At 45.5% G+C, this 26,059-nt stretch overlaps 1 protein-coding gene across 7 annotated transcripts; it reads right to left on the bottom strand.

Moving 5' to 3' along the window:
• Positions 1-985: 985 nt before the first annotated feature.
• tp53bp2a (tumor protein p53 binding protein, 2a) lies at positions 986-25,899 on the bottom strand. Of its 7 annotated transcripts, XM_078104443.1 has the most exons (23): positions 25,858-25,899; positions 25,529-25,655; positions 25,059-25,218; positions 16,906-17,053; positions 15,690-15,803; positions 14,334-14,404; positions 13,670-13,771; positions 12,381-12,555; positions 12,004-12,185; positions 11,700-11,864; positions 11,453-11,491; positions 9,886-9,933; positions 8,559-8,742; positions 7,329-7,379; positions 6,481-6,597; positions 6,179-6,300; positions 5,652-6,063; positions 4,030-4,883; positions 3,230-3,367; positions 2,973-3,106; positions 2,585-2,751; positions 2,231-2,430; positions 986-2,137 (listed from the first exon to the last, which is right to left on the bottom strand). In XM_078104443.1, exons 3-23 carry the CDS (start codon positions 25,083-25,085, stop codon positions 2,096-2,098), a joined length of 3,492 nt encoding a protein of 1,163 aa, XP_077960569.1. In that variant the 5' UTR covers positions 25,086-25,218; positions 25,529-25,655; positions 25,858-25,899; the 3' UTR covers positions 986-2,095. The 7 variants fall into 7 exon arrangements, with proteins under 7 accessions (XP_077960569.1, XP_077960570.1, XP_077960572.1 ...); XM_078104444.1 differs by lacking the exon at positions 25,858-25,899 and having other exon boundaries at positions 25,321-25,649; XM_078104446.1 differs by lacking the exons at positions 11,453-11,491; positions 25,858-25,899 and having other exon boundaries at positions 25,321-25,649.
• Between the last annotated feature and the right edge of the window lie 160 nt (positions 25,900-26,059).

Consider the following 26,059-nt stretch of genomic DNA (forward strand, 5'->3'; position numbering starts at 1 on the left):
ATCAATTATAAATGCAGTGAGTCGTGTTCAGTGAGCAGTGTTGACGTTATATTCAGACTTTTATCTCATCTGATTGCGTTACAGAAGAGGATTTGTGTCTTAAACTTTCAGCTGCATTAACCCCATAAAACCCACACACAGGGACACAGCAGAGGAACTCCACTGGAGCCTATGGACAAAGAAGTATTGCTGTGGCTGGTTACCATGGGAACAGAGGTACCTGGAAAAAGTGGTGGCTTCACGTGACGACATACAATAGCTTGTGGATGCATCGAAGGCTGCAGCACTTCTTTGTCTCTCCCAGCGTGTGCTGGAAGGGTCCATCTCCACACAAGACATTTTAAAGCAGTCAGTAGAAATTCTAGCCACATTTAAATGTATATACATTTCTTGTACAGGAATGTAGATCTAAACTGATGGTTTGAGAGAAGCTGATCTTACACAAGATGGTGATCATGGTAAACGTTGCAGCCAGTTTGTTGGTGCACCACTAAAATATCCCAGAGGATGAATCCTGCTGACTTATAGCGTTCTAAAGCATTGAGCTCAATAGACCATTGTGCCAAGACGAGGGTATCCATGTTCCCAGGGTACTTTGTTGCCGAGTTCAAAATGTAAATTAGCAAATAGAGCCAGCGAATATGTTGTGCCTTATGGAGCTGGGGAACTGGCATGTTCTCAAGTTATTTAAAATACACTTATTTTAACCCAAACCACGATATATTCTTATAGTTTTGGTGCCTGAAGCTAATGTGACACGAAGGGATCCTGAGCAAGGGTCTGCAGAGTGAGGAGTTGGGAATGAGAAGGGGGAGGGAACAAGGCCACGGGAGAGCGTACATGTACGTGCACATTTTGGATATTTGGAGTCATGTGTCCAGCAGAGGGCAGCAATGATTGTGGGACAAATACAAAATAGTTCTGCTTACCTTTATCTCAATGAGAAAACTGGGTCTGTATTTGTGTTCAAGCAATACGTAGAAACTTAGTACAAAGTATTTTATTGTAAATTCTTGAAATACTACAATATATTTGTGATTATAGTACGGACATAAAGGGCTAAAAGAAATAAGTAACAAAAATAAATACATCTGCAATGACAGATAAGTGATGGGTTGAGAAGTTCCCTCTTTTTTTCTTTATTTAACTTGAGAAAAATCGATCCTGACTAGGATTTAGCATCATCTTTGCTTACTGATCATTACAAATAGCCATAAAATGGTTGTAATAAAATATTATTTTTCATACTGCATGACATCTCCTTCCTGGTGGAAGGGTTTCTAAAAGAGGTTGAAAGTCAATTTTCATTGCAATATAATTCTTACAGTAACGTTTCACTAGTTTTTATGACGGACTACATGTATACACACTGTCTATGGCATCCCAAACACAATGCATGAAAGCAGAAGGGCTTTCTGGGTATCATTGAATCAACAGCAATCGATCAATCAAAAGCTTCATCGAATCATCTCATTTTCCTTTTGTTGAGTCAGAACGGCGATGGTCACAACGGTAACTTTACGCCTGCAGTGGTGTAATAAAGAGGCGCACAAAACAGATGACGACAGGGGTCCCAACGATTGTCATGGTAACAGAGTATTCTTAAAAGCATCTTCATCATCCACTTGTTCACCTTATGCAATGTAGACCCCCCCAAAGAAGTTTTTAAAAGACTATTCAAAAGTGTAAAAATGTCTCGCAATAAGAATGCCGCTCGATCCAATGATATTCCAACATTTGTGTCTCTGTCAGTTAAGAAATACTTTCATATTCTCATTACATAGACATGAAAAACAGTGGAATAAAGGAAAACAGTCTCAATACTGTCTTTAAGTACATAGTACACAGTGTAGCCTGGAAAAATAAGTGAGGGAGAATCCCTCAGTCGTAGATACAGAAAAAAAGTGCTAACAAGAGTTCATAGTTGATCCTTCATATTGTTTGGTGTGTCTCCGTCTCTTCATTGTAGTGGTGTCTTTCTCTTCCTTGGTCCATTAAAGCCTGTGTGTGTCGTGTGTGCATGTATCTGTGTGTGCACATGTGTGTGTCTGATGGTGTTTTGGAGAGTTGTGGCACACTGGAAATGCGCATCGCTTCAAGCCAGGGTTCTCTGTCTTGGCTTTATTCGGGGATAGAGCTGTTGATAGAGACAAGAAGACGTGTTAACAATGCACATCTGTACATGAAATATTAAAAAGACATTCATCAAACGTTCAGACTCATGACTCACCCCTAGCAGGTTGCGCGGAATGTACCCCTCAGTGTCCCCCATGCGCGCCCACCACCATTCTATCTCGTCCTCGTCCTCCCTTCGGACGATGGTCATGCAGTCTCCCTCGCGGAACACCAGTTCATCAGGGTTTACCCCGTTGTAGTCCCACAGGCCGTAGACCACGCCCCTGTTCATGATGCCCATCTTCTCTTGCACACCTTCGGATAGACAGATTAACAGAACAAAAAAAAAGTCATTACCACAAAGGGGACATAGACACGTGCCAGAATTCAAAATTAAAATGGTTCAAAGAACAAAGATCGAAACAACAACCAAAAAAATAAGGAAAAATAACATTGTACTTTTACTGACCATAGAGGAACTGGGAGCACTGGGTGTAGCCCTCCTCCATCTCTTCACATTTATCAGCCGCCGTTTGCATGTCACTGTAAGTCATAGCAAACACTGCAGCACCAGACTCCACCAGGAACTTGCACACTTGCACATTGTTACAAGAGGCAGCACAGTGGAGAGGTGTCCTATGTTAGAAGGTGGGTGAAAAAAGGAACAGAAAAGAGGTTAAGAACAGAGGATACAGAGTATAATGAGACACATAAACCACTAAAGACTAGGACTGGAGATATTGACAATCATTTCATTCGGTGATTTTGTACAGTTTATTCAGGTGTGTTAACCGGCTCACACGGTCAGTCGAGGAAAAACATCAGCGTGTAGACAAAAGCTAAAAGTCCAGACTCACCAGCCGTCACTGTCAGCAGCGTTGACATTGACACCAAACTGAACCAGAAACTTGACGATCTCCGTGTGTCCGGCACAGACCGCATTGTGTAGGGCGGTGATTCCTTCATCGTTGGGAAGACTGGGGTCTTCTACCTGTGAATCACAAATGACAGGAATTTCATTGTAAGACAAGCAAATTGTGATCAAATCGATTTTAAACATTATGAATCACGGTGCAACCCAGAGCAGAGGTTACTTGCGGAGAACATGTCTTACTTCATAGATGATTCTCTGGACCAGGTCGAACTCTCCCTCCAGAGACGAGTCCAGCAGCAGAGCCAGAGGGTTGAACTTCACTCTCATGCTGTGATCGATGCGCTCAGAGCCCAGCTTGCGCAAGTTGGTCCTCTTTCCCTGAAGACACGATCATAACGGCGCATCACACAAACGATCGCTCACAACACGGTGACATGAGAAAATCTAAGACGTGTGTCCTGCTCCAGTGCTAGCGTCCTCTCTCTGATGGGTTCAATCTGGACTGAGAGCAGAGGAGGAACTTGTTTTTCTAAGTGCATTGCTAATCCAGTTTATCCAGAAGCAAACGTATTCCTCTAAAACCATGATTATGAAACTAAACGGGTCTTAAAAGGAGGTGCGAAAAGGAGGGAATGGAGGAGGGGCTCATTTCTTATTGGTTTGTCCTTTTGGTGTAAAACCTGCCACCACCACTGAAGGAGTTTCACTAGCAGCTTAACAAGTGTTTATTTTTAACACAGAATGGGGGCGGGTATCCGCTTAGTGTAAGCACAATATGGCCCATTTTCTCCAGAAACAAAAGCAGTACTTGATGAGGATTATCCAATTATATAACACCAGACAAGGTCGCTGCTGTGAACTAGGGGGTCATTAAAAAGTTGAATATGTATAAACTGTAACTCATGACCCGTGCTTGTGCTACTAACAAACAAACATGTGAGGGGATTTTAAGAAACACACGTAGTACAACAGCGCACTAATAATCTGTACTGTAGACTAAGACTACGGAGGGCCGCGTGGTTTACAGTTGGGATTCATACCGGGGGCAGCGTGACCTGACCGGTGACCTCGGGCGCCTTCATGTTAAAGGTGTCCTCTCCCAAGCTCTCTTGCTCTGCCCCACTGGGGTAGGGGGGTGGTGGATAGGGGGGGAACTCCTCCAGGAAGCTTTCTGGTGGTGGAGGGGGCAGGATGGCCATTGCGTCCTCCAAGCCGGCCAGGGGTGGCGGTGGGAAAAGGGCATCATCCGGCCTGGGGGCCGGGTGGGACGGGGGCGGAGGGGGGATGATGTCCTCGCTCTCGCGTATGGCCGATGCGGGTTTGGGCTGTTCGGCGGGGCCCGGGGCGGGGACTTTGGGGCCCGGGACATGAGACAAGGGTGGGCCTCCCTCCGTAGTCTGTCCCGCCTCTGACGGGTGGTTCTCTGCACCACTCAGCTGGCTCGGGACGTGTTGCCCCGAGGATCCCTCCGTGGCGGTCTCTGCTTCACCGGCGTAGGGTGAAGTGGTTGGTGTAGTCACGGTCTCCATGGCTGCCAGTGTGGTCTTCTGGTAGAGGAGTTTTTGAATGTTGGGCCCCGCGGGACCCTCTGGTTCAGTGATGGAGCTGCGTTTCTTCAAGGGCCTTGGAGCATTGTAGAGCTTCTTCCTCAGGGCCTCCAGGTCGCCATCACTCTGATGCCTGTAGGGATTGGAAATGAATGGAAGCAGCTTGGTGGGGCTCAGGGGCCGGGGGATGCGTTCCGTTTCTGTTTGGGGACCCTCAGAGGGGCCGGGCCCCACGTTGTTGGGCACACTGTTGTCGACCTCGGATTCAAAGCCGGGGGAGCGCCGGTCCATGTAAGGGTTCTCTGGGTGTACGGCGCCTCCACCGGGGATCACTGGTTTACCATACACTACAAACAAGGAGAGGAAACAAGTGTCACGACGCAGAACTCACACTCAGGACCGACTGCCACTGCTACTGCGGGCCAAGTGAGGCAAAGGGTATCAAAGAGTATCACAGCGTGATAATTATAATACAGATTCTCATTACCACAGCAGTAAAATCTTGATAACAAAATGAAAGTCATCTTCCTAATTAATTGTTAGCTTCTATCGTTATATTTAGATTTTATTCCCTCTACTTTTACAATCCTCAGTTTTCACTGCATCTCTGTCAGGAGGGTGTCATAAACGACTTTGCAAAATACATTTTAATTTCAATAATAATAAGAGTTAGCATGGATTACATGAAAATCCTCAGAACAGACAAACACGTGTTCCTTTTAAATTACACAACTGCAGTCAGAAGCTGGTGGTACGTTGGCTTGCGATGCCGTTTGTAGCGTGAAGATCTAACAGATGGCTTAGCCTCTCTGGCTGCTCCTTCGGTCAGTGGCGTGTGAATATTTCCTTCCAGGCATCTGGGTAGATTTACCGTAAAAAGAATATCTCTCAAGTGGCAGAAGACAGTGCTTTTTCGGTCTTTCTTGTAACGTCACACTTAGCCACTATTGGAGATGGAGATGACATGAAGATTTATGTCCAATTCAAAGTATGCCGCTCCACGTCTCCCCGTAATCCAAATACACTTTGTAAAGAAGAATGACCCCAATAATCTGTCAACTCAACCCTAATGTTCGAGAGCTGAATTGAAAAATGTTATAACTAAATATTCTTACCACTGACAAAGCCATTGGTGCGGCTCTGGGTCCTGTTGAGCGTTCCCTGCAGACCCGGCTGGTGGAAGGGCTTCGCTGAGCCAGCCTGCTGGGTGTACATGGAGTAAATGGAGCTGGCCGCAACGGTCTGGGGCTTGCTCATGCTGGCGTCTTTGGAGGAGGGCAGCTCTGGGGTGAAGGGCCGAACGGTGGCTGCGGGTGGAGTGTCCTGCTTGGAGGGCAGGGGGAGTGTCTGGCTCTGTGAGGGCGGGAGAGGGCCGCGGCCCTGTGGAGCCTGGGGCTGCTGGCTTTGGGGCTTGGTTTTGGGGAAGGTGCCCGTGTTGAGACCCGGTTTTCCGTAGGGCACAACACCAGGGCCTTTTGGTTTGGTGGGAACGGGAGGAGGCACCTTGACTGGAGCTTTGGGAGCAGCCTAGAGAAAGCGAGAGAGAATTAAATGCAATGATGTACCAGTGTTGGTAATTACCTAATTGGATTGTTTTTTTTGACCGTGAGGGTGTAAAGAAAATGTTTCAATTGCCTCTCACCTGAGCGTCCCTGACCAGGTCATCACTGCTCTGGTTTTTGCGGAGGGAAGCGGCGGGAACCTCCGTTGGCTCAAACATGGAAAATGGGCGAACCTTCCTGTCTCTCTTCGGTTCAGTTTCATCTGTGTAAAAACAGCGATGAGTTCCGTCTTGTGTTCTGACGCAGTGTTACTTGATATTACAACAGAAACCTCTTTAGCGGCTGTTGTTCTGTCACGTTACTGTTGCTTCCGCTCCAGCAAGGATTTGTAGTGCAGCACCTCTTGAGAGGCTGTGTATGCGTTTATGTGTGTGTGTCTTACCTTGTTCTGCGTTAGAGTTGGAGTGAGATGTCATTCGTGGCAGCGTTGAAGACGGAGCATGACCGTTGGATTCTGGACCTGGAGAGGCCCAGTCTGCCAGCTTGGACGGCTGAAGGCCTGCGGGACCGGCAGGAGAGGCAGAGAATTAAAACGTTGGTACGAAAAACCATCCTAAATGTGCAGTACACCGATTGGAAACTAGTTTCAGTCATTATTTATCCAGATGAACAAACGTTAAAAAGCTCAGCGTTAAAGGGGAACACAGAGTAAACAATGACGGAGGTTTTGTGGGGTTTTTTTGTTCTGGGAATTTTTAAACATTTTTCTCGTTACTCATCATTTTCTGTTTTGGTTGACTGACTCAAGACCCAGCCAGTGGCCATGCATGTCTGCACACATCCACAGTCAGATGAGTTATAAAAGCATGGGGCTCCTGCAAATAGCAAGATTAGCATCACATCCAAGATGTAAAAAAATGCTGATTTTCATCACATTGCCTGAAGACTGTAGTTAAATTTCCCCTCTCGAGAGGTGTTGTAAAAATACAACAAAACTCTCTCTCACACACACACACACACACTTTGGAAACAAGACCTGATTGGGTTGGTCAGAATCCACACAGAATGTCAGTTCAACTGAAGGTTATGCATTTGTTCCAACTGACCCATTTAGAGCGGCAGGGAGAGAACGGAGGGGAGCGCTAAACAAACGCGCTTTAACACACAGCAGCAAAACAAGGAAACAGCAATAAAGATCTATAAATATCTCGTCTTTTTCAGTAAGAATCACTCAAGGAAAATAAACACAAAGCCTTTGAGAAGCAGACAGCCACAAACACAAGTGTGTACCTTTTCTCTTAGCCCGCAGCTCTTTCAGAGGCTTAAGCAAGAACATGGCTTCTGAGGAAGATGCATTCAAAAAGAAAAGACAAAAAGTAGCCTTAGCTCCAAAATCTTCAGCTGCAGCTGTTGGCTGGGCCCAGGCAGGGGGCCCCCAGAGGGGCCACGCAGAGACCAGCTCAACCCCAAGGGAGGGAGCCTGCCTGATGCTGTGCACAGCGTCCCTTCTAGAGAAGATGCAGGAATGGGTGTATGCAAGGAGCAGATTCCTCCGCATCTGTGCCCATCCCATCTCTCTCCTCCCCGAACTGCAAGTCAACTCAGCATGCAGAAATATGTGCGTGCAACATCATGACAGACTGAGAAAAACCTGTTACTTTTACTTCCTGAATGCAGAATGCTTTAAATAGAATAAATATGGAGTGATGGGTGTGCGAGAGAGGGAATAAGGAAGGGAGGATTCTGCTGTTGTTGTTCTTGTGTAATGACTCATGTTGTTGTTGGATCATTCATTTTTAATAACATAGAGCAAACTGCCAGGCCACTATCTACAGGGGGACGGATTTAGGTCTAAGAGAGTGAGACTAGAGAGGGAGCGTGAGAGAAAAGTACGAGAGTGGCACATCGGTTCGTCATTGGTTTGGGCAGACTTTTGTTCCACTACATTACACAGCACACATGCTACTTCAGTCTGAAGGAAAACAACGGCTGGTGTAACAATGGCGCATTTTGTTCCTTCCGTCAAACCTCGATTTAGAGAAGAGTGGCACAAACAAACACACACGGGGCTCAAAAGCTGGTTCACTCATTGCAAAACATATCATAGAAAGATGTACGGAGAATGGAAGACCGTTCAAAGTTCAGGCTCAGCGATACTCAGAATCAACACACCATCCACGAGGTACCTAGATACCTTCTGAGCTCAGTTTGACATCACAACCAGCTGGTGTCCCAGACTCCTCTGCTCCTGATGGAGGCATGACAGTCCCGCAATTAAATGAGTCACATTTCAATAAAAATAACAACAAATTCCACGGTGTCTTTCTCCATACACATTTCTCTGATATCTTCATTTTCTCTGATGTGATATCTTTTTATCATGCTGCTGCTGACTCAGCAATAGCACAAAATAAAGAGATGACATGTCTAAAGACAGAAGGGATAAGGCGAAGGATCGCCATGGCCCTAAATGAGAAGAGGTTAAAGGGTGCAGACAATGTGTCGTCTCTGGCTTATCACCTGTGCCGGCCTTGCTCTGTGGCTCTGTGGCTGGAAGGGTGGCGGTGCCGTCTGGGTGGGCCGGCTTCACTAGCAGGTCGTGTCTCACTGGGCCCCTGGGCATGGTGGACGACTGGATGTACGGGCCGACCGCCGCCACACGAGACGGACCTGACTGCGGTCCGGCTTGACCATCAGAGGGAACCTACGCAGTGAAAGGGGTAAAGGTCAGCGAGGGGAAACATGTTAAATTGCGTTAGAGAGACAGGAGAAGAGAAAGAAAACAATATTTAGACACAGGGACCAACACTATCTGATGTTTAAAACTGTTGTTAATGTCGAGGCACTATTAAAATAAATCTAGATCTGAGGCCTTGATATTAATTACAGGACAAAGAAAAGAAAATGTTTGCAAAAATGGTGAGAGAACTTGTTATTCTGAGGTTCTGAGATAGAAATATAAACTTTGGTCTGGGAGTAGCGCCACAGCGGAACAATGTGGTTACTCAACTCAAAGGGATTTATTCTTTTTTTAAGTTTTTTATTTTTCTAACCTGTGGGTGGCGCTAGACGAATGGGCATAACAGTGATACAGCTAATGAAGTCTGGCAAAGGGGGAAATTTAGACCTGCTGGCCAGGTGTGATGATGGGTCTAGAAAGGCAACAATATAATCTAGACAGTAATGGCCGTGTTTTACTGAGACTAAAAGGTTGGAACTACTGACAGACATCACCATCCCTGCCTCAAACATCTTTATTTAGGTTTCTAAGCAGTTGCTCGGTTTAATTTATTGAATAATCGTATTGCTTTAAGGAAATGCATGGACTACTGCGGCTGACGTTGACAGAGTAAGCTAACCCAGATGTATAAATTATTCATACATTACATTATATTAGCATGACGCTTTTGAAAATCGTGCAGGGATTCTAAATCAGCTAAGATAGGAGCGGGTTCTCCAACAAAAAGAAAATGTCATCCCTGACAATACAATCTCTTCAATGTCGTCATAATCAGAGGCTTAAATAGAGACAAAGTCAGGACAGGAACTTTGTCAGAGATACAACACCCCACATGTATATGCCTAAATGCTTTTTAAACCCAACACACACTTTAAACTTGGGTTAAGCAAGTTAAAACAGCACAACTCAACAAAAACATATCCTACCGCTAACATTATTGCCATTATGACAAGCTGTCCCTTTAAAACAAGATGAACGTCGTTCGCGTTGCCCATCAAGGGTCTGAAGCAGAAAAATAACTGATAATAAATCGCCAAATTGTAGCAAAGAGATCCAGTGGAAAAGAAAAGAGACACATATGATCGGCCTACATTGTAGTTCAGTTACCTGAAGATGAGTGTCTTTTGCAGCCCTCTCTTTACCAGGATAGCCATTCTTGAAAATAAAAACACAAACACAAACATTCAACAAAAGTTCAAGTCAGAGAATAATCCCCCATTTCCAATCTAATACGAGCATCGTTTCCTAGCATCTCCTGAACCGTGTCACTCTGAGGCGGTGCAGGATCGCCTCAAGCCGCTAAGAACGACCTCTGGTGATGTCAACCAGACGCTCGCTCTCCGGTCGGCGGAGAGAGCAGCTTGGATGGAGTGCGTCTTTGTGCTGGTGTGAAAAAGGCCCTCTCATTATGATTCCAGGCAGGGTGTGGGGGTAAATCACCTCCTCACTAGGGCCTATTCAGGCCTTCATCTGTGAACTACACACACACGCACTTCTCTACTCTGTTCTTACTTTATTATGAAGGCACATCGAAAGAGAAGTTGGTCTTCTTTAAAGTTGGATTAGGTGTGCAAGTGTGCTACTTTATGTAACAGGCTTGAAGCGGAGCTTCAGGAGTATTTATTAAATATCCATTAAAACATTTATTATTCATGATTTAACTTAGAGGTCCCGTAGGATCTTGTATACTGCATTTGCTAGGAAAACAACACGGAGAAAAGAATCTGTGCTGAAAGCAAACAGCTTAGAGATTTCCTCTGCAAAATGATGAATCAGCATCATATCATTAAAAACAGTCTTTGAGGTTATTGGATTGAAAGTTAATTTGGTTGAAAGACAGAAGGTTAATGGTTATGGCCAATTAAACACCGTAATCATGTCTGAGAGGAAGTCGACCCCCTCAGGAGCACAAAGAAAGAGTTCATAATTAAAGAAATGACTGCACAGAGGACAAAGTAAAGTGAGATGAGTTAATAAATAAATAAAAAAATAAAAAAACATGAATTCATCCAATCAGAATGATTATGTTTCTTTTTAGGCCACCTTTACAGATATGCTGTCCCTACACCAACTTCCTCAAGAAGTTAATGTGCAAATTAGTCTTCCACGCAAGTCTGTTTATTCTTTTTAACGGTCCCATGGCAACCTGTGTTCAAAACAACTCCTGGAGACGGGTAGAGAGGAGACACCAGGCAGCAAACTCTGAGCCAAAGCCTCAACAACATTTACAGCTGCTTCAAAGACAAGGGCTTACGTCTACATTGTATTGAACCCTGCTTTATGTATTTAATATCAAATCTGTTATGAAAAGCCAGCGGTCTTCAGTAAGACGGTGAATTGTTATTGGCGGTTTCCTGTGTCGGTGGAGCCAAATAAGATAGCATCTCTGCTGACATTCCTGCCCATCTCAGATTGCCAGCGTGCACTCATTACTTATCTCCCTCTACTTCAGAAGTTGTTTCTGCCGACGGGACTGAAACAAAGCCGAGTGAACAAGCGGGAGCATAAACTCCGATGCAGCCCTGTGACGTGACCAAAACTAGGATCAATCACCACCAGCTATCTCGGAGAGCGGTATGAAAGAATGGAAAACAGACTGATAGGAGTGGACTCCTTTGACAGAGAGGGAAGGTGGGGGGTTGCTTGTTTTTCCCCCACACAGAAGATAGCTTACGTTGGTATGGGCGAGCTCTGAATGCTGGGGAATCTGAGGCTTCAGGATGTAAAGAGAAACACAGACATCTTTTTTTATTATCTGGCCACTAGGAGGAGCTCTGATCAAAAGCAATGTCCATCACTTTTTTGCATAACAATCAAAGCTAAATGAACAATGTTTGCAAAATACGAGATGACACACGAGGGGGTTCTGTATTAGGTTATGGGTATATTGTTTCATGCTGTTGTGCCGCAGTAACACTCACAGGCAAGTTCTCTTTTTGCTGCAGCGCTGCCTTCTTCTTCCACAACCGATCCCGGAGCTCACTGATCCGTTTGTCCATCGCAGCCACCTCCATGTTGCGTTTGTTCAGGCCCTCCCTCTGCTGCTGTAACTTAGAGTTTTGGTCCTGGTTGAGCTTATTCCTCAGCTGGCAGTCGAGAAGGACAAGAAACGAACATATGTTAGTTTGTGTTGATTGAAAACCACCTTTGGAGCTCCATTATATTTGGGCGAGATTTAATTGTATGAATTAATTTAGTCTGTTTAGTCTATTATTCTCTGCACACCTGCAGCTCCTTATAGAGTCGGTCCAGCTCAGCCACAGAGCTCTGGTTGTCATGAAAGTTTTCCATTTTTCCAGTTTTGAGCAACTCCAGTTGACGGCCAAGTTCCTCCACCTTAGAAGCAGCCATCACAAGCTCTCTCTGCTTCTGCTGGAACAGGTTGTTCATCTGCTCTATCTCTTCCACTGAGGGAGAGGCATGACGACGAGAGGAAGGTGGAGAGACAATATGTGAAGATGATGGAGGCAGCGAGGGGAGAGAAACAATATCATGGAGGCAAGAAAGACAAAAACATTGTGTCTTAATTGATTCAAATCAAATCTTGCATCAAATCATCCGTTACTCGTTTAGAAAAACAATCTGTTAGTCAGCTAGCTTACCCAGTTTGCCATTGCTGAGGCGTTTCTGCTCCACCTGGCCCTTGAGGGCCCGGACCTTTTTGAGCCGGGTCTCCTGGTTCTCAATGTTCTCTCGGAGGCGCTGCAGCTTTTCCTGCTCGGAGGCTTGCTGCTGCTGCCGCTGCTCCTGCTGCTTCAGGTAGCGCAGCCGCTGCTCCTGGAGACGAACGAGCGGGAAAAGGGAGCAAAGGTCAGAAACATTCGAAATCAGACACATCCCTGTTAACGTTCACTTAAGAGTCATCCGTGGCCGAATATCCCTGAACGGCTACGGCCGCGTGTCCTCATGTAAAGCACCGAACCACATCTGTACTTGGATGTTTGGAGCTAGCTGTAAAAGGGCTGGTGTATAACACGACTGCCCTGCGACTCCTGTAGGCTATTATCAACGCATTCCTTTATAGGTTAAAGAAGGGCTACATTCAGTGGAGGTAAACAGCGTTCAACATTAAGAAACTAAAATTTGATGTATGCTATATACCTGGCCTAGCTCACCCAAACAGGTTTGAAGATAGAAATGGAGAACTGTACCAGCTGATGTGTGTTAAGACCTTGTTTGTTTGCCTGACTTCTAAGAGAGACTTCGAAGTGTACGGATTGCTCAAAGCTACATTCCTTGGCCTGCCAAATCCATCACTCTCAGGCACAAGTTGATGAGGCAGGTTGCAACACATTCAAGAATGTGCAATGAAACTAAAGTGAAAGACAAGTTATTTTTTAACTTATCTTAATACAGTGCGTATGCGTGGGCAGAACCGAAACCTGTTTACGTGCCTCAGCAAAAACGAAAAACATGCATTGGAAGAAAAATGAGGGGGCTAGCATTTCATTATATCATTCCTGTTTTCTGTAAAATGGCTTTCCCACAGCCACCACAAAATCCTGAGCAAAATGAGTCCCTAACAAAACAAAAACATTGGCTCTTGAATATGAGATAAGTCTTGCAGAGTGAGAGTCGAAGGCAGGCGGATGTCTCCGACGTCTCAAATTAAAAGTACTACACCTGCAGCCATCCACGACTCATCCAACCCGTCTACCACAAACACGCCCTGTGCTTCCCCAAGTGCACTACACTTGTTTTAGAACCTTTGTTTTAAATACCATCTACCCACTTTCTCCTAATTACCCGCGCTTTAATCTTGCACTATCATTGTGTTCCTCCTCTGGCTTTCATCTCCCCCCAATTTAAACCTCTCCATCCCCCGAATCCACCAATCTCTCCCATCAGGCCTCGTCTCACCCCTTTCATCCTTCCCTCTGGCTTAACTCACCTTGGAAGCGAGGAGCTGCTGCTGCGTTTCTATTTGCTGCTGCTGTCTGGCAGCCATGTCTTGTAGTTCGGCCAGCGTCATGTCCATCCGGGGGGTCGCCACCTGGGCAGAGGCACAATCCATTTAGAGTCATTCAAGGTTGAATCAAAGACCGCAAGAGCAGCACTGATGTCAGAAAACATAAAAACCCACGAGGGTTGATAAGTGGAGCAATCCCGTTTTGTCAAGGCACTTGAACAGTCTTGTTGATGTTGTGATGAACTGATTATGAATATTTCATTTGCATTCACACACTGCAGGGACTTTTTTTTAATTGAATTAATTAGTACCCTTTAGAAAAAACAAAGTTTGCTCCTTGTTCAGAACAAAGAAACAAAACAAGCCACAGAATTCATGTTAATAACAAAGTCTGTGAACCACATGAAAGGAATACAAATTTAAATGAAACATATTGGTGAAGAAAACATCTTCATGAGGCAACGAGTAAAGGAAGCTGTTCTACAATTTGAATAATATAGCAATGATGTGCAGTAACAACTCAATAAAAAACTGTAAATGAGTTCCAACACATGTGTTGCTCTTCCTCAATTAAGAATAAACCAGTACGACTTAATGTGCTCAGAGTGTGTTTTGAATAGTCTAAAAATAAGACACAGAAACTCACCCCGTTCTCCATTCTTCTCTCTGGAGGACCCTTCACTCCATTCCTCTTCTGCTCCGAGGCTCTCGACCCACCTGTGTAACCAATTCAAAGAAAATCTTAATCAGACATCACAACACTGTGGGGCTTCATCCAAGCTGACGGGCTCAGTTTAGTCCAAACCAAGACAGGTCAAACCGAGCAAACGATCAGCCGTTTGCACACAACTGTGAAAAAGGACTTCACCGTGCTTTTTGTCTTTTTCCTGTCGCTAACTAACATGGGCACGAACTGTGCGGATTTATCTGGACTTGCTGGAGAGTAGATTGTAGATCAGTAGACAGCCAAACAGGCTGGCTGGTGCCGAGCGATCCGAGCTGCTCTGGGAAACAACTGGGATCAGTGTTCTTTGTGACTTGCAGTAATCTCAGGATTTAACCAAATACATAATCGTCCGGCGGTAGGTTCCACAACTCGATGTGTACGTGCCTGTCTGTGTACACAAATACACGTTTATCCTCCAACGCTACTGCCATTTGACAGCTAAGAGGACGGGTCTGGCAATGCAGATCCTTTTCCTAAAGCCTCGGCCCATGACCAAAGCCCTTTAGCTTGCATAATGGTTTTAGATGACCCTTGACATACAGGACGCATGTTAAATACATGCACTGGCTCGTGTTAGCGCCGTGGCTCAACAAGTGTCATTGAGTGTGAGGTTACTTAGCAGGCTCACTCCGGCGGCGGATACAGTTGGCTCGCTGTGCTGGTGAGAAAGAACAGACCTGCATAACAGCAGGACGTGTGAACCGCAAACTGATCGGTTCTATCTGCAGAGCTGAGAACAGCACAACATTGTTGCCATAAATAATACTAAACAGCACAGAAACAGGAGACCACGTCAACAACATCCTCTGTGTTACAAACACTGAGAGGCGCTACGCTAACAGTGTGGGAAAACAAGAGCAGGCCAAGATAACAGGAAGGGAAAACAGCCATCTAATCCCCGGGCCAGACTCAAGCTGTGAGGGGTAAGAGGGCTTAGTTATGCAACCTGGGAGCTGAGAGGATGGCGCACGACCAAAATACTGGAGTTTTCCAAAGAAAACTGAAAAGTAACAGGCTTATGGCAACGTGACGGCCTGGGCCACGGATAAATAAAGCTTCTTTGAGGTTTGAGGCCCGCTAGCATGAAACCTTCTGCTGGATGAAGCAGTCTTCGTGATACGTTAGGAGACTACAGGCCTCTCTGGAGCTTACTACGTTGGTGTCGAATGTCTTCTCTCTGGGGAAGTCTTTGTCCTAACCCATGACCCTAGCGACCCCTGCTTTTACTACCTGCATGTGCGGTCGGGGGCTGTGTGTTGGAGATGGGACACTTACCAGACTCCCTGCCGGGCGCTCGATTGTGACGCAGAAAGAACCGCACCTCGGCCCGGTGTTGTCCCCATCGCTGGAGCACATCCAGCATCCTCTCCCCGTCACCTACGGGTCGCTCTGCGGGACGGAACATGCAAAACACATCAGCGCTCAAGTGAGAGATGAAAATGCACACCCATTAGCTCAACATGGGAAATGTCTACTTATATTTAATTGGGCAAGCTTAAAAGCATGTGACACTACCAATCCGGTCGAGTGTGTGTGTGGGTGTGTGTGTGTGTGTGTGTGAGGTTTGCTTTGAACAATCCTTTTCAAGCCGTAGCCCGACACCGGCCTACACCGATTTTACCGCCGCCATCTGCAGCGAGTAATGACCTCGAGGGAAGAACAACTGTGTTGTGTTGTCGATTATTCTGTCTGGTACTGAGCCAAAGAACTTTTCATCCATTCCTCGGAACGATTTCTTTAACCAGCTTAAGACCATTTCATTACACAAATGGGCCGACGCATTACAGTCGAGTGGAGGTCAATGAAACTGATGATGATTATAATGGCTGACTGCAAAACAAGGTAGGAGATTGATGTGATATTGAGGTCATTAATAGGTTCACATCTAAATGTGATGCAAATTGTTGCTGCCGCGTTCTCAAGGAGAGGCAGCAGCATAGAGTTGAGACACGGCAGCAAAATGAGACAATGTTTCCAGACTACTCGTGGAAGTACTCCAACACAATAATTGCCACTTTCTTTACTCCTATGGCAGCATCACCATGGAAACAGCTACGAAGCCTGGCTCCTTGAGTTTGATTCTGAATACCTCCCGACTCTCAGAGATGGCGGAAAAGGGGGAAATCATAAGCTCACAAACTGCCCCCTCCCCCCATCCCCTCCACCTGAGAGATGTCTGGGTGCTTGTGTTTGTTACAGGGATTATGGGCTCTGCTTCGTTTGCATTGTGGACCCAGAAGAGATAAGCCCTTCAAAAAGAAGTTACTAAGCAGTTGACCACACAGCTAATCTCCATATATGGTCTACTTCAGAAAAGCAATTTCCTTCTAATTAGAAGGAAGAAGACAAACAAGCACAGAAGCACGCTGACTCCCGTCCCGTGGGATCCATCCGTATTATCCCACAACCAAAACAGCATATGACCCAAAGTCCCACCTTTCTTCACTGCGGGTCGACGGGTAACACCACGGAAACCGGCACAGCCACTCACCAGATCCTCGCCACATCTCAGACAGATGACAGTCTGCCTCCCCCGGCTCCTTGCACAAGTCCACCACGTCCCGGCACAGCGTCTCCGGGGTAACAGGGACCTCAGTAAAATGCTGGTCATTGTTACTGAGGTATACTGTCAGGAACATCTGGGGGGGGGGAAGAGGCGGATTAGATGACAACAGACAGAGCGTGTGTGTTTGAGCGTGTGTATTACAAGTTTCACCGGCCATTTTCAAACCATTTATAAATTGCTGGTATTTAATCATGTTGAGCATATTATATTGAACATAGTGGAAAGTGCCCAATCATTCCATGTTTTGGGGTTAGGACTCATTTAATTCTTCTTAGCTCACTCTGTGGATGCTAAATCATTGTATTTTCATTTATTCATCCACACAGTTTGGATAGAGACTGTTAGAAAGGTTGTTATTGACTCATATTTCTTTAAGACATCTTAGGAAGCAGTACATCAATTTAATTTACCCCGCTCGGTCAAGCTCTCTTTGGTTTGCTTTATAATGTCAAATAGTGTCAGGTTAGGTTAAGGGGTGCATGTCTGAAAGAGGAACAGATATTGTTTTTTATTTCAAACCATCAGAGGCCAGCTCCCAGAACTCAATGTTACTCCATGTCATCCAACTGCTAACTATCGCTGTCACCACTGTGAGAGATCCCTCTGTCCCAACACACACGCACAAAAATACCCCTGCCAAGCACTCAAGGGATGACCTCTGAGGACTCTTGAGTTGTTGTGACTAACAGAAGCTTAAGACCGCTTTAAAAAAAAGAAAAGGACAATCTCATTGAAGATGTCACCGCAAAACCCTCCAGCTTCTGCAAAACCACAACGCCAAGCAGAACATTGAGCCGCTGGACGGCAAGCGTCCCGAAAGCTGGAATTTCAGTCACATTCCAAACTAAATTAAAAAAAGTTATAATAGGCATTGGACGTATCATTTACTGAAAGGAAGGAAGGCCTATGTCAAACTGAGGTCTCGACAATCTGGGAGTGAAACAAAATTTTTCTGCTCATGTGATTCTCTTAAACCTAAACAAAAACTGACAGTTAACATGAGATTATGTAGATGGAAGACGCAGTTCTGAAGAATATAATCTCATCTGTAAAGTCATTGCACAAAAGGAGAGTGAGCGCATGAGGCCGTAATAAAACCTGTATAACAAAATAACATAGCGGTGTTGGGGAAATGCACAATTTGACCGTATTGAAAATATTCTGCATCAGATAAAAATCAGCCCGACAGGAACTGGAATAACCTGGAAAGTGTATCATTGTTACAATAGTATAGTTTGTGTCCTAAACCGCTTTAACCTCTTTCAGCATGCCTACGGGGGCTGGGGTGGGAACATCAGGTCAGCAGGGTCACAAGCACAAAGGGCGTCGGGGGCAGAGCAGCAGCAGCCGCGGTGCAGAAACAAAAGCGGTGGAGTTCTGGCTGCGAAGCTCCAAAAGCACAACAGCCTTCCGATAAGTGGCTGTTCCTCCTTTTCTTCTTCAAATGAAGATTACCGAGTGAGGCGTTTTCCTGAGCTACATGCACAACTGCTAAAGGTTTTTCTTCTGGCGAAGGTGGAGACAAGGGGATGGGGGGGTGGGGGTCTGACTCAGCGGTGAGTCATCCATGCCGGTAATCCACAGTGCAGCCGTTGCCCCTATACAGCGTGTACGGTGAAAGACCCCCTCCGGAGAACAACGCCAACACCAAGACTGTTCCTTTCCTGTCTGCTTTCACTGTTCTTAGCTCTCATTCATCGCACTCGTCGGAGCAGTAATTAACATAAAACCTCAACTGGCAACTATTCCATGTAGTCCGCCTTTAGTGAAAGAGCCAGAGAGGAGCTGACATCATCACATCTTCCCCGCGCTGTAGGACATTCAAATGACCCCGTTCATATTGGGAGAGTGTAAGAGAGACAACAGAGCGGAGGGGGGCAGGGGGGTCTGAGAGAAAGTGAGGTGACAGGACACATTGAGGGGAGGGGAACGCAGTCCTGGGAATGCCAATTCCTACACTAAAAACTAGAAGCCAATTCTCTTCAGCACTAAAGTTAATGATCCGCAGACCAGGCCTCCACCCCGGTGAGTCGGCACTTTGCTGCCGACCTTCCTCTACCTCACACACACACACACACATGGCTTAGAGACCAAGACACATGCCTTATTATTTCAAATAATCACTCTAATCTTTATACATATTTGCACAATCACCTTGCTTTGTGTAGGTGAAAAAACAAGTAGAAGTAACGCATTAATATTGATAATATTAACTGTATTCATATTGAATGGTAATATTTCCACATCGTTTAATAATACACAATAGGATGTCTTATTTAACACAGGAGAAAGTCCACGTTGAGTTTATATTACTAGTAGATGTGTGTGTGTGTGTGTGTGTGTGTGTGTGTGTGTGTGTGTGTGTGTGTGTGTGTGTAAACCACACAACTTCACCAGTAATTCTTCTTGCAAAAACACATTTCACCAAGACAGGAAATCTCGGTACCGCCCGGCCCGACTGCAGTCTCTGCTCGCCGGATAATGGGGACGTGCCTGAGGCGATCTACCTAGTTAGACGGGGGGAGAAGAGTGCCCCTCGTTTCGACTCAGCCAAACAACTTCAGAGCTTGTTAAATTCATATATACATCAGTGACTCAAATTAAAAACAGCGCAATAATAACAAGAGCCCAGTTTCTAAATAGGCAGCTCGCCAAAAAAACCCGTCTTCGATAGTCTGCCACAACCGGGGAGGATTGTGCACAACACACACACACACGCGCATTTAACATTCAGACCAAAATGTGCTACACTGGCCTTAGGTCTATCAGAGGCAACTGCTAGGTTGCACTTTCTGCCTACCTGAGACGGGGCGAGGAGGTCGCCCCCGGGGAGGAGGCTGGAGGATGCTGCAGAGAGTCACTATCGTAATGATTTCTAATTCCCTCGCAGCATCCGCAAAGTCAAATCGGTCTTCCCTTTTTGTTTGGGACTTGTCTGACGTCGCAGAATTGCAAGATGACGATTATGGCCAGTGCAGAGAAATGTGGGAGTTAACACTGCAGCCATCACTGTGGGTGTTGCTGTGGAAGTGGTGCAGCTAGAAGGTGAGGTCATTGGGGCGATATCTCTGGGATTAAGTTAATCCGCTATATAAAAATCTAGCCTTTTTGACAGACCCACTGGCTGAGTATTACAATAGTAATCTTAAATGCTAAAGCCTGCAGATAGGTTGTGAGAACGAATACCTGCATTCAACCCGATAGCTCAGTGCCTGGTGTGTCTACAAAAATAGGCACTCTAGTAGGTTGATTCAAACAAAAAACCTACAGTCTTGAGGGTGAATGGCTGATACTTTAGGACATCTGTTCTAATAACACAGACAAGAGAGTATGTGCGTGTGTCTCTCAGAGATGAAAGGCCGTAACATCAAACCGTCAGACTAAAGAAAGACACTCTAATAAGAACACACTTTAGAGAGAGGGGCGACTGCAGCTGGCCGCACACCCTCGGCTTGAGAAGAACAAACACACAGGTACACGCCAATAGTTGTTCCGGGTTATTGAATGGAAACACATTCTTTGTCAACGACACATTCCTGTATGAAATTAAATCGGGTACGGTGCATGCAGGGAGGTGCACAGCGATTCTGCGATGAGCTGACAATATCGGCCACAAAACCTACAGGATGCTGATTTGGCACTTTTCCGTGTGACTTGGATCACAGAGGCCATTGATTGCAGGCCTCCAGGGAGCAGGGTTTTCAAGCCTCCTAACTTGTTTTGACAGAGGACCCGAGCGTTGCCTTGAGTTTAAACAGCAACATTGTAACCGCAGCCAATTGCAGGAAGGAATGCTATGTTGCTGTGTGTGTGTGTGTGTGGCACTCCCACTGATCGTTCAGATAAGATGCACTGCAGCAATATAGTGCGAACATACAGCTCATCCGGTTATCAAAGATCCACCTTAATTAGTGGGCCCTATTCAACTACAGGAAAGTGTTGTGAAGAGTCTGTCTGTTGATTTAAGTGTAAAACTTCACAGATGGGAATAATTACTTTCTCTCAGCACGCAACGTTTAATATACTTTCAGTTTGTGTTAGTGGTGCACGAGTCTGTTAAATCTCAAACAGAGAGACTTGTGCCGTGTTGCTGTGCGCCTGATTACAACCGCCTGCTGATAAGAGTGACAATCTTAATCAATGCTGATAAAAGAGTGACAATCTTAATCCATTATGTTGATCTCCAAGTAGGTAAAACTTGAGCTGATGTGAATGCCACAAAGCAACTCTAACTCTATCTATTAATAAGCTAAATCATTTCAGTGTGTTGGATTCACAATGAAACAACAACTTCACATTACCTCCAATTTGGTAAAAAAGCTTTATCCCCAAAAAATGTTTATTAGCCCAACATCAGAATGTGAAAATCATTTACACTTTACACTGTGTGTATATATCTATATACATTTGGACTGCATTGCTGCCTTGGAGGAACCCCATAGATGTGGTCAGATCAAATGAGGTACAGTGTCGCGCGGCTTGACATAACACACCGGGATTGACGACAGCACACGACATCTGATTTAATGCCGGGGGGGGGGGGGGGGGGGGGGTTGGATGGGACGACTGGGGGAAGCGACAGCGGGAGGCCTCGTGATAGCAGCAGAAGATAACAGGGAAGGGGGAGGAGGGGGAAAGGGGGGTTGGGCGCTTTCTTTGACCGCTTGCGAGGGGTCCTGCAGAGGGGCCTTCTCGCCACACACTCTCAATTAAGCGCATTGCTGCGGTAGGCGAATGAGTGAGCTTGCGTCTCGTTGAGGGAGTCACCTCTGAATGGGATTACAGCAGCTCAGTGAGACGCTGCAGCCTCGTCTTCGCCTTGCAGCCTCAAGAGTTGCCGCAGTTCCAGCGTGGCAGTCCTTCAAAAAGGCGAGGCAGCAGAAAAGCAAGAAACTCTCTCATGCTTTTATGCATTATTCCTCTTCATCTCTCTCTTTCAGTCTCACTCACTTTTGCACTGGGAATATATATATATATTATATGTCCGACATTTAAACAAACCGGAACATACACAGCAGTAGAACTTTTTTACAGGCAACAAAAAGCACCTGCTTCCTGTTTTTAGTTTGAATTTTTCAGAATTTCGTTGATTCTTCAAATGTGAGAAGCGATGTATGATTCCTGCCTCAGTTCCTACTTCACCTCTGTTCCTGGTGAAAAAGGGGCAGCGAGCTTCTCGGAAGGCCGATTCCCAGACCACCCCGGGTACACTCGTGGGTCCCGGCCTATCTGTTCCCCGTAGCCGGACCAGCGCTTCAGCCCTAAACAATGCTGCCACAGTGACCCCCTAAGTGCCCCCGCCGCTTGAAAGGGGGTCACTTTGGCAGTGTGCCACTTTAATGTGTAATTCAGCTCTTCACCCGAATTCCTCACAGATGGGAATCACTCAGTATTCCACCATTAGGTAAGTAGATACCTGTTCAGGTGATTTAACATGTTATCAATTGTCTCAGGTATTATTATTTGTTCTGTCCTGTGGCAGTCAAGTCGCGTTTGTGTACAAAGTTACTCGGTGCCACAAAGACAAAACAACAATGTATCAGTGCTGCGTTTTTTCAGCTGACACGGTTACATTGATAACTCTTCTTCTTCTCAAACAATGCCCTTGAAAGTCCTTGGTTTTCACTGATGGGGTTGCTTACATAACCACCCCGTACTCTCCCACAGACAAAACACAAAGAAAGAAAGCCTCCTCAGGTTTCTGTTGACACACAGGCTTCCAGAGCATCATTTCATTTTCCCACCATTGCCACAAAGTCTAGCAACAGTGAGATTTGTTGCGGTGCAAGTGAGATATGCTACAAATGCGGGTGGTCAGGGAATGCTAAACAAACAGCGTGGCAAGGCAAGGAAAAAGTTTATCTGTTTATCTGCCACGTCATAGGAGAGGACCAAAGTGTTCCTGCAACATTTAAAATTCTAAAATTATGCAGAAAGATTCTCTTGACTGATGCATTTCTCTTTTTTCACGTTGCCAGAGTCAACGAATGACAATTAATCTCGACAAACAAAAATATTAAACCACGTACATGCATTATAAGTCAACACACTAGCAGGGAATTCAAGCCCACGTGCCATCGAGAGGTTTCTGCAAAACAAAACCTGGTTTGAGGAGAGGCGACAGCGATTCGGGGGTAAAGGAGTTGTACGGGGCCGTGGTTCAAAAAAGGGTGAGCATCCCTTATCAGGGTGCTGCCACACACAATGTGCTCCACACAACACGCTGTTAAAGAGTCCCTGGAGCTCATTGTGTTCAGCAAACAGTGACCCCTTATTTACCATCCCAGCCAGTAATTACGACGCTACATTCTCTCCACCCCCGAGCCCCCTGCTCTGTATGCTGTCATGTGCTGTGACAATACCTCACATCAGACAATTGCATTTAGAGGCCATTTTGTGTTTATCAGGCAACACCAGAGAGCCGTATCTCCTTGTGACACACGTGCAGAATTGTTCTTGCTGACAGAATTGGCGTTGAAGAGCGTAGTTACCAAAGTCGCAATGATGCCTAAACAAAAGAAGCAGATGCTTGTATGAAAACATGCAAGGGTGAGCGTTTGTATCGGTGTCCAACAAGAACGGAGCTCGGTGAAACCAGATGAGCGCGTGCCAGCAGACTCATGCAGGTCACGCACCCGACAGAGGCATCCAAACACAGCAGAGAAGATTCATTCTCTAATTGAAGTGTTTTACAGGAAGCACGGGTGTGAGCAGAGCTTACCATAACGAGAGGATTACGCTGGATGGTGCGTTTTAACATCTTTGTAAACAAAGTGTTCCTGTGTGTTGTACAGCGTGTGACTTAACATCTGGATGAAAAAATGTTCCAGCATTAACTAGAGAAGTTGAGACAAAAGCATTCATTGCTACAGTGTTTACATTCACGTAGTAAATCATTTCCTCTGCAGTGTAAACACTCCGGACACTAGTGCTGAACCGACAATGCCTTTGGCACGAAACAGTTATTTAAGCCAGTGGTCCCCCAACCTTTTTTACCTCGCGGACCGTTTCCATGTCAGACAATATTTTGCGGACCGGTGGAGAAGGTCCGGCGGAATAACAGGAGGGGTAGTAGTCGTTGCGGGCGGAACGACCGACGGGGGTGGGGGGGGTGTAGTAGTCGCGCGCTCTGTGTTTGCTGGTGGGCGAAACTGCCGTGCACGGTAATTGTAAACGTGAAGAAAAACGCCTGGTGACGCGTGGGGAATATGTCAGAGGGACGAGCGCACATAATTAGTAGAAAAGCCGGTCAATTTTCAAAATAAAACATCTTTCAGAAAAATATATATATATATTCTTTGTGTGGTGCGGCCCGATACCAAATGGCCCGGTGGTTGGGGGCCACTAATTTAAATAATAATATTATAATTATATTATTATTATTTATTGCAAAATAATATTATTGCTCTTGTTAAAACTATCTTAACAGATGAATCATTAAAGTAAATTACTACGAAGAAATGCTCCTTTTACGTTTTCCGTAGTTGTTATTGGCATTTAATTGAATTAACGATTAATAACATATAAATTGACATGTGTTGGCTGCAGCCTTGTTTCGTCATCCAATTCTCTGTTAGATAGTTCCATCCAAGACAGAAGTTGAGTTGGGTTAAATGCCTACAAGTTAACAATCCAGCGATCATCTGCGACGATGATGCAGATTGGTGATGATGGCTTGGCAGCAGTCTAGAGCTGAGGTTCTGAGCAGGATGGATGTGTACAACAACAACAAAGCGTAAAATGACCATGGTGTCAGGTATGACGTAATTAGCCCTCAGGACTGGATACAGCGTGGCGTTGTGACGCAGTCCCGTGTGCCGATATCATCCCAGAAAGCAAATAAATGCTCACATGTCTGCCACAGCAAATTAACTTATCGGGGAGGAGGGAAGCCGTGCTTCCATAGACACGGAAAACAACGCGTCTTCTAAACACTTCATGACTATTTAAAGGGTCCAGGTGACGTTAACTATCCGGTTCGATGGGGCGATATACCGTGTCGAAAATGGAAATGTTTAGAGCTGTGGGATTTTTTTTTTTTTTTTTAAAGCAAAAAGTAAATAAAGCGTCAAACTCACCGGCATCATTTTAGCTTCGTACCGCATTTAGCTAACCCGACACGGCATGAATCCCCGCCGGCAGTTTCGACGAAAGCGGAGGGAACAGGCGATCACTTTAATCCCGGAGCATAAACCCCGCGACGGCCACGGATACTTTCTCTAGCTCGGGAGAGTCTTCCTGCGTTGACAAAAAAACAAACACAAAAGCAAACATCGTCATTAAGTAAATACATGTAAAATGTCCAAAGAAGAAAAACAGACAATTGCCGTTGCGGAGAACCTGTTGCAAGCAAACAGCACGGCCTTCCTTCGGGACTAAAGTTTCCGTTGCAGTGTGTGAGCCAAGCGAATAACTTTCAAACGGCTCGACGGGAGCAAGACGTGAAGCTCAAAAACTCCCCACTCGAGAGTAGACTAAAGGTACAAATAATAAAAACATACATGTGGGCATTATAGGCTAATTTCCCGAGTTTGTTTTTTTTGCTTACCGGAGGACGCCTAGGTAATCAGCCCGAAACCCCGTTGACTGACAGCGTTGCTCGGCAGCTCGCAGCCTATCCCCGTGTGACGTAGCGAGAGGAAGCTCGTTCCACTTCGGGATTAAAGCTCCGCCCCCTTTGGAAAAGCGAACACCCCCTAACGTTACACTTGTCCGGTGTAAAACAAACATACTAATTCTTTACACTCGCTTGTGCGGATAAATACGTTTATTTTTCACTCAAGGGTCGACACCATTCGGCTTCTTTGAAGGAAATTAAATTTACGTTAAGAGTACAAATCAACCTGAGGGGATTCCTGTAAAAGTAGGACGTCTCACCCTGCTCGTATTTCACAGGCAGAAAGTCAAACGGTGAAGTGGGAAGAGTTGATCGCAAGATGATCCTGAAAAAGTCAAAGTAGACCCATTAATCCCACCCAGTAAAATACTCACTTACAACATGTGAGTATCACAACATGTTTTGTCATTTGTTGTCATTGTTACTTTGTCAATCAGTTCGTTCACGGAAACAGATTATTAT

This window comes from Gasterosteus aculeatus, chromosome 6 (genome assembly GCF_964276395.1).
Source record: "Gasterosteus aculeatus chromosome 6, fGasAcu3.hap1.1, whole genome shotgun sequence".
In the NCBI taxonomy this organism is placed as follows: Eukaryota; Metazoa; Chordata; class Actinopteri; order Perciformes; family Gasterosteidae; genus Gasterosteus; species Gasterosteus aculeatus.

What these genes read in the sequence shown, in the direction of transcription:
- tp53bp2a (XM_078104443.1), bottom strand. Translation starts at nt 25,085, where the DNA reads ATGCGGTACGAAGCTAAAATGATGCCG. An exon ending in AGAGAAGAATGGAGAACGGG is followed by an intron (nt 13,772 to 14,333) that starts GTGAGTTTCTGT and finishes GCCTCTGCCCAG; the next exon opens with GTGGCGACCCCCCGGATGGA. An exon ending in CAGAGCTCGCCCATACCAAC is followed by an intron (nt 9,934 to 11,452) that starts GTAAGCTATCTT and finishes TTTATTTTCAAG; the next exon opens with AATGGCTATCCTGGTAAAGA.